Below are 16422 nucleotides of genomic sequence, written 5' to 3' on the forward strand. Positions count from 1 at the left end.
GGAGTTACTCAAAATGTATCTTGAGTCAAGCTCTATTTTGACAAGAGGAACGGTACATAAGACGGATAAGAGTTTTATATTATTTGACGTTTTATCCGCCGACATAGTGCGCAGTGATGCAACGAATCAATGCTCAAATGATACCGGACATTTACTCAAAGATGCGTTATTATTGCAATACATTATTATTGTATTATTGCAATACATTAACGTATTCAATCCAAGTCGTTTTTCAAAAGCCGTTCCGGACGGTATCGATTTTTTACTGATTTTTCAAAGCATATGGAATATTGTGTTCGAGAGTTATTTGGACATAAGTACTCTTACTGTCAACATAATCAGAGTAAGTACTCTTACTGTCAGCATAATCAGAGTAAGTACTCTTCTGATTCTGGCTCTGATTCTGATTATGCTGACAGTAAGACTAAGTACTCTTACTTAAGACTAAGTACTCTTACTGTCAGCATAATCAGAGTAAGTACTCTTACTGTCAACATAATCAAAGTAAATACTCTTCTGATTCTGGCTCTGATTCTGATTCTGATTATGCTGACAGTAAGAGTAAGTACTCTTACTGTCAGCATAAACAGAGTAAGTACTCTTACTGTCAGCATAATCAGAGTAAGTACTTGTCTGATTCTGATTCTGATTATGCTTACAGTAAGAGTAAGTAAGTACTCTTACTGTCAGCATAATCAGAGTAAGTACTCTTCTGATTCTGATTCTGGCTCTGATTCTGATTATGCTGACAGTAAGAGTAAGTACTCTTACTGTCAGCATAATCAGAGTAAGTACTCTTACTGTCCGCATAATCAAAGTAAGTACTCTTCTGATTCTGGCTCTGATTCTGATTATGCTGACAGTAAGAGTAAGTACTCTTACTGTCAGCATAATCAGAGTAAGTACTCTTACTGTCAGCATAAACAGAGTAAGTACTCTTACTGTCAGCATAATTAGAGTAAGTACTCTTCTGATAATCAGAGTAAGTACTCTTACTGTCAACATAATCAGAGTAAGTACTCTTCTGATTCTGATTCTGGCTCTGATTCTGATTATGCTGACAATAAGAGTAAGTAAATACTCTTACTGTCAGCATAATCAGAGTAAGTACTCTTACTGTCAACATAATCAGAGTAAGTACTCTTACTGTCAACATAATCAGAGTAAGTACTCTTACTGTCAGCATAATCAGAGTAAGTACTCTTCTGATTCTGATTCTGGCTCTGATTCTGATTCTGATTATGCTGACAGTAAGAGTAAGTACTCTTACTGTCAACATAATCAGAGTAAGTACTCTTCTGATTCTGATTCTGGCTCTGATTCTGATTATGCTGACAGTAAGAGTAAGTACTCTTACTGTCAACATAATCAGAGTAAGTACTCTTACTGTCAGCATAATCAGAGTAAGTACTATTCTGATTCTGATTCTGGCTCTGATTCTGATTCTGATTATGCTGACAGTAAGAGTAAGTACTCTTACTGTCAGCATAAACAGAGTAAGTACTCTTACTGTCAACATAATTAGAGTAAGTACTCCTACTGTCATTATAATCAGAGTAAGTACTCTTCTGATTCTGATTCTGGCTCTGATTCTGATTCTGATTATGCTGACAGTAAGACTAAGTACTCTTCTGATTCTGATTCTGATTCTGGTTGTGATTCTGATTATGCTGACAGTAAAAGTATTCTTACTGTCAGCATAATCAGAATGAGTACTCTTCTGATTTTGATTCTGGTTCTGATTCTGCTGACAGTAAGAGTAAGTACTCTTACTGTCAGCATAATCAGAGTAAGTACTCTTCTGATTCTGGTTCTGATTCTGATTATGCTGACAGTAAGAGTAAGTACTCTTACTGTCAGCAGAGATGGCCGAGGGTGGAATTGAACCCTCGTCTCCTAGCTGTGAGGTCTGCGCACTAACCACTCGTCCACCGTGCAACGCCTCCTTGAAATGATTTCCAACTCGGAATGATGACAGCGGTCTGTAGGTCAAATTATTCAATGTTGTCAACATCAATGCCGTCAAAGCGAGAACTCTACCGATTGAGATCAAAGCTCGAAACCTTTCATATTTTTTGGATTCATATTTTTTGACAGCGCTGTCTGGGTTTTAATTTTCCAGCCATTTTCCTCACCGCTGTTCCGAGACCATGTTCGATTCTAAGATATTTGTAACCGTTCCTGATGTTGTGTTTTGCATGCATCCCACAGGTGAGCGAGAACGCTAAGCAAGATTTAAAAGATGGTCTCGCTCTCTACAACTCCGAAAACAACATCGGCCTGAGAAACGCCTGGAACATCATCCAAGCCGAGGTACGCCGTCACATCAAATAAGAGCTACGTACATTAGCGCTAGTTTCCACTCCCAGATAATGTATTACCTTGCTTCCTGTCTTAGCTTTAATGCAACATTGTGTTTTTTAACGGCCGCCTGTCTGAGTACCTACCATTACTCTAACAATCCACCATGTGAATGAAGTCACTTTAAAGTCGGTTTTAGGTATCTGATGGACTCGTCTGGCTCACTGAAATGCGTTGTGTTTGTGTTTGGGATACACAGTGGAAGTGCTGTGGCGTTATAGCCTACACCGATTGGCACGAGGCCCTGAAAGAGAAGGTCGTCCCTGACCGATGCTGCCAGGAGCATTACCAGAACTGCGGGCGAAACTCCACCAATATGTTCTGGAACCGGGTAAGTGGGCATAAATGTATTTCAGCCAGGAGGGGGTCAAAATGAGACGGAAAATATTAGGTTTAAGGCTCAAGACACTGGTGAAAAATAACTGTAATAAATACATCCAAGGGCAGCAACCTAAGTATTATCTATTATTTACATAATACAGTAAACCTCGGATATATCGGATTCAATTGTTCCCACTGGTTTTGTCCGATATAAGCGAAATCCGTTATATTCGTATACCGGAAAATGTCCCGTTTTACGCATATATCGGATTTATATCCGGTATATGCGTAAATCGGATTTTATCCGTTATAAAAAGGCACTTCCTTGACTATGTTTCCAATGTACCTGGACGCGCAGGCAACGCTGCAAATGACGTCGTATAGCGGCCTGTCACGATTCGGCGAATCGGAGCGCCACGATGCGGCCATCCGATATATGCGAGGGAAATTTAATGGAAATGCATTGGAACGGGACTGGAGATTTTGTCTGAAATAGGCGAAATCCGTTATAAAAAATCCGATATATGCAATGAATTTTTATTGGAAATGCATTACAGAAAAATCGGTTCTTTTTTATCTGTCCGTTGTGAGCGAATTTCCGATATATCCGAGTCCGATATATCCGAGGTTTACTGTACATCCTTTCATTCATCAGTATTTGGATGCTCATGTTTTTGAGTGTTGATTAAGTCTTCTCGAGACTCCCAGGAGGAGCTGACCTCACACTTTGAAAAAAATGTTAGCGCCTCTTTGGTGCGCCAAAAATTCAAAAACATCCATCCATCCATTTTTCTCCGCTTATCCGGGTCCGGGTTGCGGGGGTAGCAGTCTTAATAGAGAAGCCCAGACTTCCCGGTCCCCCTGGCCACCTCCTCCAGCTCCACCGGGAGGACACCAAGGTGGCCAGCCAATCACAGGGCACATATAGACAAACAACCATTCACACTCACATTCATACCTATGGACAATTTGGAGTCGCTAATTAGCCTAGCATGTTTTTTGGAATGTTTGAGGAAACCGGAGTACATGCAAACTCCACACAGAGATGGCCGAGAGTGGAATTGAACTCGGGTCTCCTAGCTGTGAAGTCTGCGTGCTAACCACTCGACCACCGTGCAGTCAACTTGCTGTGTTAAATTAGAATAAATAGTGAACTGTTCATATAATATTTACTCGGTTGCACGCCAGTCGAGTGGTTAACGTGTTGACCTCACAGCTAGGAAACCAGGGTTCAATTCCACCCTCGGCTATCTCTGTGTGGAGTTTGCATGTTCTACCCGTGCATGCGTGGGTTTTCTCCGGATTCCTCCCACATTCCAAAAAAAACATGCTAGGTTAATTAGCGACTCCAAATTGTCCATAGGTATGAATGTGAGTGTGAATGGTTGTTTGTCTATATGTGCCCTGTGATTGCGACATCTAGCGACCAGTCCAGGGTGTACCCCGCCTCTTGCCGGAAAACAGCTGGGATAGGCTCCAGCACCCCCGCGACCCTCGTGAGGAAAAGCGGTAGAAAATGAATGAATGAATAATATTTACTCGGTTGCACGCCGGTCAAGTGGTTAGCGCATAGACCTCACAGCTAGGAAACCAGGGTTCAATTCCACCCTCGGCTATCTTTGTGTGGAGTTTGCATGTTCTCCATGTGCATGCGTGGGTTTTCTCCGGATTCCTCCCACATTCCAAAAAAAACATGCTAGGTTAATTAGCGACTCCAAATTGTCCATAGGTATGAATGTGAGTGTGAATGGTTGTTTGCCCTGTGATTGGCTGGTGTACCCCGCCTCTCGCTGGAAGACAGCTGGGATAGGCTCCAGCACCCCCGCGACCCTCATAGAAAATGAATGAATGAATGAATGACTGATTTAATTAGATGTTAATATGTTGTTAGTAAAAAATAATGTTAGTAATAAAAATAAATCAACTCCAAATTGTCCATAGGTATGAATGTGAGTGTGAATGGTTGTTTGTCTATATGTGCCCTGTGATTGGCTGGCCACCAGTCCAGGGTGTACCCCGCCTCTTGCCTGAAGACAGCTGGGGTAGACTCCAGCACGCCCCCCCACCCTCCATTGTCTGCAAAAACAGCCACTTTATTCCACATAGTAAAGCCTCGCTAAATAGCTATGCTATGTTTACCAATTTCATCGCATTACAATGCTAATCTGCTCCGTTATGGGGTTTGTTCAGTCCAAAAAAAGGGATTAAATAATTACCAAATTGAAAAAAAACAGACATTGAGCTAGCCCACTGGGGAAAGCACCGTGCTAAAATCCTATAATCCTGCCCAGACAAAAAATGGCCACTTATTGCATCGTGAAATCATTCGTGCAGTCTCCGCTAGGGGCGCCATTTGACCCCACCTCATTACCAGTATGTGACCTCTGACTGAACCAATGGTGCACGTACATTTTAAATCTCTGGCATGTTGCAAAATTAATGCACACGGCTGTCTGTTATGACCCATACGTCTGGATATAAAATTGGCCGTTCATAAGTAATTCACTCCTTTTGCACCTCACCTACTACGACTATGCTCTTTTTCTTCCATTGTATTATTCACACAGGCGATGCTTTCAGTAGAACAGTGTTTTTCAACCTTTTTTTGAGCCACGGCACGTTTTTTTTTACATTGGAAAACATCACTAAGTCTATAGGAGGAAGGAGCTAGGTGTTGCCACACGGGCCGATATTACATTGCTCTACCAGTCTTTACACCACGGACACTCCACAGTAGCCATGTTTACATGAGGAGTTTTGATGATGATTAATAAATGTTAATCTCGGTATGCTAACCGAGTTGTATGCTAACCGAGTTGTATGTTAACCGAGTTGTATGCTAAACAATGTGTATGCAACCCGAGGTGTATGCTAACCGAGGTGTATGCTAACCGAGGTGTATGCTAACTGAGGTGTATGCTAACCGAGGTGTATGCTAACCGAGGTGTATGCTAACCGAGGTGTATGCTACCCGAGGTGTATGCTAACCGAGGTGTATCCGAAACAATGTGTATGCTAACCGAGTTGTATGCTAACCAAGGTGTATGCTGCCCGAGGTGTATGCTAACCAAGGTGTATGCTAATCGAGGTGTATGCTAACTGAGGTGTATGCTAACCAAGGTGTATTCTAACCGAGTTGTATGCTAACCGAGGTGTATGCTAACTGAGTTGTATGCTTAACAATGTGTATGCTACCCGAGGTGTATGCTAACCGAGGTGTATGCTAACCGAGGTGTATGCTAACCGAGGTGTATGCTAACCGAGTTGTATGCTAAACAATATGTATGCTACCCGAGGTGTATGCTAACCGAGTTGTATGCTAACCAAGGTGTACTATTAATACTGGTAATATTTGCAAATGATGATTAATAAATGTTCTATGCTAAACAATGTGTATGCTACCCGAGGTGTTTGCTAACTGAGGTGTATGCTTACCAAGGTGTATGCTAACCAAGCTGTACTATTAATACTAGTAATATTTGCAAATGATGATTAATAAATGTTGTATGCTAAACAATGTGTATGCTACCCGAGGTGTATGCTAACCGAGGTGTATGCTAACCGAGGTGTATGCTAACCGAGGTGTACTATTAATACTAGTAATATTTGCAAATGATGATTAATAAATGTTAATTATAAAAAGTGATATTGAATTTTTTTTTAAAGTAATTTTTTTTTTTAAAAGTAAAAAAAAATTAAAAAAATTAAAAAATAAATTTAAAAATAAATAAAAAGTGATATTGGATAATTCCTCACGGCACACCTGACAATTTCTTAAGGCACAGTGGTTGAAAATCACTGCAGTAGAAGATGTGAGCCGCCCGGTTGAGATCTTTCATTGTGTTCCTCTCGCTTTGCAGGGATGCTTTGAGAAAGTGGAAGAATGGCTCGATGACAACAAGCACCTGCTGGGAACCATCGGCATGGTCATCTTGGTGGTGCAGGTAGGAGGTTTTTGCAAATGTTCCCGTTTTGCCCGTATTGCAACACGTCTGCATCAATTGGCGCTCCCATCCAACGCGCCTCCATTTTCTGCTGGGAAAGTTATAAGGTTTGTTCTCAGTGGGCGTTATGGACGCCCACGTACCGAAAATGTTGTTGACACTATGTTTTTTTCACACTGACCCTGTCTGCGAGACTCAAAGCATCTTGGTTTCGCTCCAGGAAGGAAGTAAGCAGCCATCAGACGGAACGCAAAAAAATAAATATATAAGGAAAAATGTTATAGGTACTGTTACAGAATTAGAATCCCCATCATTGGGTCTGTCGCTTCGATTAACAAGTTTGTCAGATTTCACTGTTCAAAGTATAAAATGTACTCACCATAAATGACGCTCGATGAACAGATGGATCAGTCACCTTGCAGCCCGGTCACAGCACACGACTACGCCGCGTTCAAGGACCGGCGTGTGAATTCTTAATGTTTAATGACAAGCATCATCAATGGAGCATCAACGTAAACACGGAAAAATGGTGGGCTTGCCTTTATTATCACATATTTAGAAACTATGACCAAATTATGCTGAATTAGGCCTATTTTCCTAGAAAGAAAACTAAAAATTCAAAAATATATATATTTTAAAATATATATTTTTTAATATATATATATATTTTTTAATATATATATATATATATTTTTTAAATGTGTATATTTTTTTTTAAATATATATATTTAACTATATATTTAAAACTATGTATTATATAACTATATAAACTTTTTTAAAACTATACATTTTTAAAATATATATATTTTAAAAATATATATATATATTTGTTTTTTTAAATATATATATTTTTAAAAATATGTATGGATCTATTTTTAAATATATGATATTTATGCTGAATTAGGCCTATTTTCCTAGAAAGAAAATAAAAAATTAAGAAATATATATATTTTAAAATATATATTTTTTATTTTTTATTTTTATTTTAAATATATATATATATATATATATATATATATATATATATATATATATAAAATATGTGTATATTTTTTTAAAATATATATTTAATTATATATTTAAAACTATATTTTATATAACTATATATAAACTTTTTTAAAACTATACATTTTATAACTATATATATATATTTAAAAGTATATATATATTTTTTTAATATATATAAATTATATTAATATATAATATATTAATATTTAATATATATTAAATCTAAATATATATATATATATATATATATTAAAAATATATATTAAAAATGTATATATAAATTTCAAAAAAATATATATATATATAAATTTCAAAAAAATATATATATATTTTTTTTAAATATACATATATTTATATATATATGTATATATTTTAAATTTCATTCTCGGAAATAAGCCTAATTTAGCATAAGTTGGTCATAGTTTCTAAATATGTGATAATAAAGGTAAGCCCACCATTTTTCCGTGTTTATGTCGATGCTCCACTGATGATGCTTGTCATTAAAAATTACGATTTTTTTAGATTTTTTTCAATTTTTTTCAATTTTTTAATTCAAGAATTTTCCAAAGTATAAACTGTTTTTTGTTGTAGTTTAGCTGGTCTGTAAGTAATGTGCAACTATCTTGATAAGACACAAGAAATACACAAATACACAAATGATTTTCAGGTTATTTTAATGCATTCGTGAATAAAAAAAAAAGCTAGATTGAGAACATTCTGATGTCATATTTAATCAATTTAACTTAATTTAAACGTCTACCCTGATCATTTAATACGTTTGTTTACATGGCGATAATAATGTTATTGTTATTGTTGTGAAAAGATCCCAATTCATATTGTTTTGGTTTCTATTTCCATATTGCCTTTGCATGTCCCTGATGAATATCAGTCCTCCTTGCAGACTGATCAAATCTCGAACCTGAATCAAACGACACTTCAGGTGGGGACCAGTATAGAACCGTCAGATCGCGGATATTAAAGCGAAGTGAACGCCGCATATTGAGTTTTTCAAAGCTACCACAATAAGTCATGATTCCTTTTTTCCGTAAAATATATCTCAACATTTCATAATCTGAATGATTTATGCACACATGAATCCAGTCGGACAATAAGACTTTTAAGTTTCTCCGCTGTGTTTTTTCCTAAATCTCTGCAGTATTGAAATGTTGTTCATAAGTGAGCGCTGCAGGAGCGTCTGTCATACCCTTTCACGATGACTGTCAAAACCTACCATTCATGTCAAAGCTGCACAAATCAGTCATATAATGAGGTTAGCTGTGAAGCACACATAGCGGCTCCGTGTTTACCTCCTGAGGCTCTTTGGACTGTTCATTAGTGGTGAATGAAAAAATTTAAAAAAAAATATATAAGCCTGTTGTTCCGGCAAAAAAAATTAAAAAATAAAAAATATATGTATTTTTTAATCATTCATTAGTGATGAGTATAATTCCAACCTGCAATAAAAGCCTGTTGTTCCTGCAAAAAAATTAAAAATTAAAAACTATATGTATTTTTTAATCATTCATTAGTGGTGAGTATAATTCCAACCTGCAATAAAAGCCTGTTGTTCCTGCAAAAAAATTAAAAATTAAAAACTATATGTATTTTTTAATCATTCATTAGTGGTGAGTATAATTCCAACCTGCAATAAAAGCCTGTTGTTCCTGCAAAAAAATTAAAAAATATATGTATTTTTTAATCATTCATTAGTGGTGAGTATAATTCCAACCTGCAATAAAAGCCTGTTGTTCGTGCAAAAAAAATGAAAAATTAAAAAATATATGTATTTTTTAATCATTCATTAGTGGTGAGTATAATTCCAACCTGCAATAAAAGCCTGTTGTTCCTGCAAAAAAATTAAAAATTAAAAAAATATATGTATTTTTTAATCATTCATTAGTGGTGAGTATAATTCCAACCTGCAATAAAAGCCTGTTGTTCCGGCAAAAAAATTAAAAATTAAAGAAAAATAATTTTAAAAAAAATCTTCATTAGTGGTGAGTATAATTCCAACCTGCAATAAAAGCCTGTTGTTCCTGCAAAAAGATTAAAAATGTAAAAATATATGTATTTTTTAATCATTCATTAGTGGTGAGTATAATTCCAACCTGCAATAAAAACCTGTTGTTCCGGCAAAAAAAAAAAAAAATTAAAGAAAAATTATTTTTAAAAAAATCATTCATTCATGGTGAGTATAATTCCAACCTGCAATAAAAGCCTGTTGTTGCTGTAAAAAAAATTAAAAATTAAAAAAATATATGTATTTTTTTATCATTCATTAGTGGTGAGTATAATTCCAACCTGCAATAAAAGCCTGTTGTTCCTGCAAAAAAAATTTAAAATTTTAAAATATATGTATTTTTTAATCATTCATTTGTGGTGAGTATAATTCCAACCTGCAATAAAAGCCTGTTGTTCCGGCAAAAAAAAAAAAAATTAAAGAAAAATAATTTTTAAAAAATCCTTCATTAGTGGCGAGTATAATTACAACCTGCAATAAAAGCCTGTTGTTCCGGCAAAAAAAAAAATAAAAGTAAAAATATTTTTTTTTTTTAAATCATTCATTAGTAGTGAGTATAATAGTGAGATAACTTTAACTATGACACAAATGTAGCCATATATATTTATCCAAAGTATCTCAACATCTATGCCACAACATAAACAATATTGTTAAATAATGACAATAATAATAAAAATCAAATAAAAAAAATAATAATAGTAATAACTAATAAACAATGGTAATGGTTTTATTTCATTTGAACATGCATCAGATTACAATTGAGTGCATCCCATAATCAGTTCATAGTTCCACATGTCCAAATGGTACTTTTACAATCAGTAACTGTTACATTTGTTCACTTCCTGCTTTCCATAATACAGTTTAAGGTTTTTTTTTTTGTTTTTTTTTTAATAATGCACCTCGTACCGAAGTACAAATGACATAATGGGTACCATAGTAAGTGTCAATATAGTGATATATAATGTACATCATGACTGGTTCAAGACTCTTCATCCTTGTATTTACAAATAATTTTCGCCGAGAAAAAGGCGATTTTTTTTAAGGTGTGCTAAAAAGTACTTCAATTCTCCTGCAGTCCACCCTGTAGCAGATAAAGGTTTTAGAATGAGCCTTGCGGCTGTGTTTGATGTACGAGCATCATGGGTAATGGCAGCTTCAAAGAGATAGCGGGACACCTCCATTTACATCAGTGACTTAATGCTTGTGCACAACATACCCGTTTTTCTCTCACAGAGATTCTATACTAGCTCCCATGTGAGGCCAGTGAATGAAAATGTGCTGGCGTTAGAAGTGAGTAGTTACTAGTTAGGAGGACTTAGTATGCACTGGATCCTCCCACATTCAACATTTTTAAAAATCATTATTTGGTGGTGAGTATAATTCCAACGTGTAATAAAAGCCTGTTGTTCCGGCAAAAAAAATAAACAATTAAAAAAAATAAATGTTAAAAAAAATCATTAATTAGTGGTGAGTATAATTCCAACCTGCAATAAAAGCTTGTTGTTCCAGCAAAAAAAAAATTAGAAATTAAAGAAAAATATTTTTTTAAATCATTCATTAGTGGTGAGTATAATTCCAACCTGCAATAAAAGCCTGTTGTTCCGGCAAAATATATATATATATATATATATATATATATATATGAATTTTTATCATTCATTAGAGGTGAGTATAATTCCAACCTGCAATAAAAGCATGTTGTTCTGGCAAAAAAATTAAAAATGAAAAATAAAATTTTTTTTTAATCATTCATTAGTTCATTCATTCATTCATTTTCTACCGCTGAGTATAATTCCAACCTGCAATAAAAGCCTGTTGTTCCGGCAAAAAAAATTTAAAAAATACATTTTGAAAAATCATTCATTAGTGGTGAGTATAATTCCAACCTGCAATAAAAGCATGTTGTTCTGGCAAAAAAATGAAAATAAAATATATATTTTTTTAAAAACATTCATTATTGGTGAGTATAATTCCAACCTGCAATAAAAGCATGTTGTTCTGGCAAAAAAAAATTAAAAATGAATTTTTTTTTTTTTTAATCATTCATTAGTTCATTCATTCATTCATTTTCTACCGCTGAGTATAATTCCAACCTGCAATAAAAGCCTGTTGTTCCGGCAAAAAAAATAAAAATAAAATTTTAAAAATCATTCATTAGTGGTGAGTATAATTCCAACCTGCAATAAAAGCCTGTTGTTCCGGCAAAAAAAATAAAAATAAAATAAAATTTTAAAAATCATTCATTAGTGGTGAGTATAATTCCAACCTGCAATAAAATCCTGTTGTTCTGGCAAAAACATAAATAAGTAATAATAATAATTTTTTAAAATCATTAATTAGTGGTGAGTACATGTACATTTTATACTTCAGACGTTATCATGAGTGTATCTACATATCAATTGCAATTTTCCGCCATTCATCATCATACAAAAAGCATATACTTGACATAAAAACATGTTTTACCGACTGTACCATCTCTTCCTCTTCCACAGCTTCTGGGGATGGCGTTCTCCATGACGCTCTTCCATCACATCCACAGAACAGGGAAGAAATATGACGCCTAGCCTCAAGAGAAGAAGAATCTCAATTCCTGAAATTCCTGATGGGATGGAACTTTTGATGAAATGCCACCCTCACCCCCCACTGCCCCCTTTTTCTCTTTCCCGCCACTACTTTCCAATCATCCTTTGACTCTGTTGCTAGAATTTGTGTGCAAAATCCATGTGCCCCCCCCCCTTTCTTCCCCATTCCTCTCCTTTTGTCACTCATTTTTGCCAAAGAGTAACACAACTGGAAGAGGAAGAAAAAAATGGATGGTTGTCACTCCTTGATTGTTTTTCCTTTTTTTTTTGGCTTGGAATAACGGTTTACGGAAAGGAAGGGCGCACAGACACAAAAGACAATAACGACTTTTACTAACACTTCCCACTTCCTGGGAAAAAAAAGTCCCTTTTCCCATTTCTGGAATATTTGTGTCTTTTATTTTGATTAATAATCAGCTCCTTTTTTTTCTTCCCTTGTAAATGAATGAAAAAAACAAAACGGCATGCTAGTTTTCTACTTCACCGATTTTAATTCAAAATCCTTTAGCACCCTTTTTTCCAAGTTTTATATGTGATTGATGCCGGAATGGAATGATAGATGTTGGAATTTTTTTTTTTTTTTTTTTTTTTTTTTTAGATGTTGGATTTGACGTGAGGAGTTTTGTTTTTTTTTGGACTATCATTTTGGGTAAAATGAGTGTGGGATGGGAGGAAGTCATGGAATTCCGTTGTGTTCTCTGGATAATGGTGCACAGATGCCTGGGAAAAGACTGCTGCCACACCCCGCCATCGTTGCTTTTTCCTATTGAGACAAATGCCGTCGAATTGTTGTTTATTGTTTATTAAAGCTCCACCAGGACTGTCAAGACCAAGATTTTTAGTGATGAAATCCCCCCCTGGAGAGCACACATTAAAGACTAGTATGTTTATCACATTGTTCCACCCTGCAGAGGTTTAAAAAGTGTATAAAAAAACAGGGAATTGTGGGGAATACGGGCGGAAAGCGAGCAGACGTGTATTCTTGCAGATATCATAAATTGTGTTAGCGGAGGCGGTAAAGCGTTTCTCTTCCATATTCCGCAACTGTCACATATTTTGTTCTTCTCTCATCAGTCTCTACTTCACCTTTCTGTGTGTATTTCCTCACAAATATTTTTTTTTCCCATATGTCTGAGTTTGTACTTTCGGCCTCAAAATCCCACACGATTGCTCCCACTCACGGCACACCTAGAATTCCTATTTCCGTGCCTCGTGGTTCCTCGCCGAGAGTAGGCCGATCAAAGTTGAGACCGCTAGCCATGGCAACGTGCTCTGAAGGATGCATCTGTTTACATAAACAATATTGTTAAATAATGACAATAATAATAAAAAGAAAATGAAAAAAATAATAGTAATAACTAATAAACAAACCATTGTTTATTGGTTATTACTATTATTATTTTTTTTATTTTTATTTTTATTATTTTATTTATTATTATTATCATTATCATTATTATTATTATTATTATTATTATTATTATTATTATTATTATTATTATTATTATTATTATTATTATTATTATTATTATTATTATTATATAATAAAAAGAAAATAAAAAAATAATAGTAATAACCAATAAACAAATAAATTTATTGGTTATTACTATTATTATTATTTTTTAAATTTTATTTTTATTATTTTTGTCAATGGTTTTATTTCATTTGAACATGCATCAGATTACAATTGATGCACTATTGTTAAATAATGACAATAATAATAAAAATTTAACTAAAAAATAATATTAGTAATAACCAATAAACAATGGTAATGGTTTTATTTCATTTGAACATGCATCAGATTACAATTGAGTGCATCCCATAATCAGTTCCCAGTTCCACATGTCCAAAAGGAGTCGGGAGAAGCAAAGCTTATTAAATCCTACCCCTTCATCTGGTACTTTTACAATCAATAACTGTTACATTTGTTCATTTCCTGCTTTCCATAATACAGTTTAAGGGTTTTTTTGGTTTATTTTTTTAAATAATGTACCTCGTACCGAAGTACAACATATTTGACATTTCATGTCTGAGTCTGTACAATCCCACACGATTGCTCCCACTCACGGCACACCTAGAACTCCTATTTCCGTGCCTCGTGGTTCCTCGCCGAGAGTAGGCCGATCAAAGTTGAGACAGCTAGCCATGGCAACGTGCCCTGAAGGACGCATCTGTTTACCGCAGATTCCCTGCAAGACGCTTGAGAATCAATCCGCCTCCTTAAAAGACTGAAAATACTCGTTGGTATGTCTGGTGTGATGACTTCAAGGGAAATGGCCTCGGGGAGGGGAAACATACCGAACTCGGAAGATCCGTTTCTCCAAGCTGTAGACTGTTTCTGTTTTTACTACAAGATTGAAGAACTAGCTCATTGCTAAAGTGAAATAAATCGTGTTGTCGAAAAATCGAGTGGATGTTTGCAAATGCTTCCAAAACTGACTGGTTTCCAATAATCACATTTTTGGGGAATTTCTTTTTGGAAAGAGATTAGGACTAATTTGTTGCTCAGTGTGAACAGTCCGATTCGGATTAGTGATTCTGAACAGTACAATGCGACTACCCGAGTTTGGGTATTGGGTAATGGGGGCAGCCTAAGGCTTCCCTATCCCAGCTACCTCGTTCAGCTCCTTCCGACAGATCCTAAGGTGGTCCCAGTTCTGGGTCTTCTTTGAGACGTCTTCCCGGTCGGATGTGCTTGAGTTGTTCCCAGGTCAAGTTAGTTGAGAGGTGCCCTGAAATTCCCAAGGAGGCATCTGGGAGGCATTCCTCTTGAGTTTTTCCAGATTTTCAGTTTTTCAGTTTTTCCAGTTTTTCAGTTTTCCAGTTCTCCTCACCCGATCTCGAAAAACCCTGCCGCCCTACAAAGAAAACTCATTTTGGTCGCTAGTCCACACACGATTTCAGTCACTACCTGAAACTCTTGAGCATAGGTGAGGGTAGGAACGTAGAGTTTTGCCTTTCGGCTCCGCTCCCTCGTCGCCACAACAGACCAATGCCGAGTTCAAATGCCACACCAATCCTTAATCTCCACGCAAAATAATTTGGTTCATATAATATTTACTCGGTTGCACGGCAGTCGAGTGGTTAGCGCAGAGACAGGTAGGGTTCTTGGTGTTGACAACATCGAATAATTTAACCGACAGACCGCTGTCATCATTCCAAGTTGGAAATCATTTCAAGGAGGCATTGCACAGTGGTCGAGTGGTTAGCGCGCAGAGTTCAATTCCACCCTCGGTTTCCTCCCACATTCAAAAAAAAGTAGCGACTCCAAATTGTCCATAGGTATGAATGTGAGTGTGAATGGTTGTTTGTCTATATGTGCCCTGTGATTGGCTGGCTGGTGACCAGTCCAGGGTGTACCCCGTCTCTCGCCCGAAGACAGCTGGGATAGGCTCCAGCACCCCGCGACCCTTTTGAGGAAAAAGCGGTAGAAAATTAATGAATGAATAATATTTACTCGGTTGCACGCCAGTCGATTGTTTAGCGCATAGACCTCACAGCTAGGAGATCCGAGTTCAATTCCACCCTCGGCCAAATCTGTATGGATTTTTCATGTTCTCCCCATGCATGCGTGGGTTTTCTCCGGGTACTCTGGTTTCTTCCCACATTCCAAAAAAAACATGCTAGGTTAATTAGCGACTCCAAATTGTCCATAGGTATGAATGTGAGTGTGAATGGTTGTTTGTCTATATGTGCCCTGTGATTAAAAAATTAACCATCGTATATGCAGCGTCTACATAGCCTAAGAAAGAGCCCTAAGCTAACTGTTGAGGATAACTAAAACATAAATTGACCTTTTAACACAAAATGTTTTTGTATTTTTTTTACCTGTATTTTTCGGTTCAATTTGGATGTTTGCGAGTGTTTTCTTTTTCGTTGCTTATGGCCATGAACAAATTACATGCATAAGAATGACGAAACTGGAACGCCGAGTTTGAATGCAAGTCGGGGCAAAATAAATAAAAGATTGAATTTGGAGAAAAATCCAAAAATTTTTATTGTTTGGTGGAATGCATTTTTTTGAAGAGGTTTGTTTGTGTGACGTTGTTGGGATCGGTCTCTCCCCCCCCAGATTCTTTTCTTCAAACACCTGTACGATGAGTAAAGGAGTCTCAAGGACAGTTTACAATTTAGAAGATTTAGAAAAGTCAATTTAATCTCAGAAGAAGAACTTTCTTTGAGCGAAGTG

The 16422-nt window shown here is 35.9% G+C and overlaps 1 protein-coding gene across 3 annotated transcripts in view; it reads left to right on the top strand.

Moving 5' to 3' along the window:
• tspan9a (tetraspanin 9a) overlaps positions 1 to 13571 on the top strand; it is a 324722-nt gene extending 311151 nt beyond the window's left edge. For all 3 annotated transcript variants that reach the window (XM_058086241.1, XM_058086240.1, XM_058086239.1), the window contains 4 exons: positions 2212 to 2313; positions 2561 to 2692; positions 6543 to 6626; positions 12147 to 13571. In XM_058086241.1, the coding sequence (XP_057942224.1) occupies positions 2212 to 2313; positions 2561 to 2692; positions 6543 to 6626; positions 12147 to 12218 (390 nt within the window). In that variant the 3' untranslated portion in view covers positions 12219 to 13571. The remainder of the gene's footprint in view (positions 1 to 2211; positions 2314 to 2560; positions 2693 to 6542; positions 6627 to 12146) is intronic.
• The last annotated feature ends 2851 nt before the right edge of the window (positions 13572 to 16422 follow it).

The sequence above is a fragment of the Doryrhamphus excisus genome, chromosome 11, assembly GCF_030265055.1.
Source record: "Doryrhamphus excisus isolate RoL2022-K1 chromosome 11, RoL_Dexc_1.0, whole genome shotgun sequence".
Classification (NCBI taxonomy): domain Eukaryota; kingdom Metazoa; phylum Chordata; class Actinopteri; order Syngnathiformes; family Syngnathidae; genus Doryrhamphus; species Doryrhamphus excisus.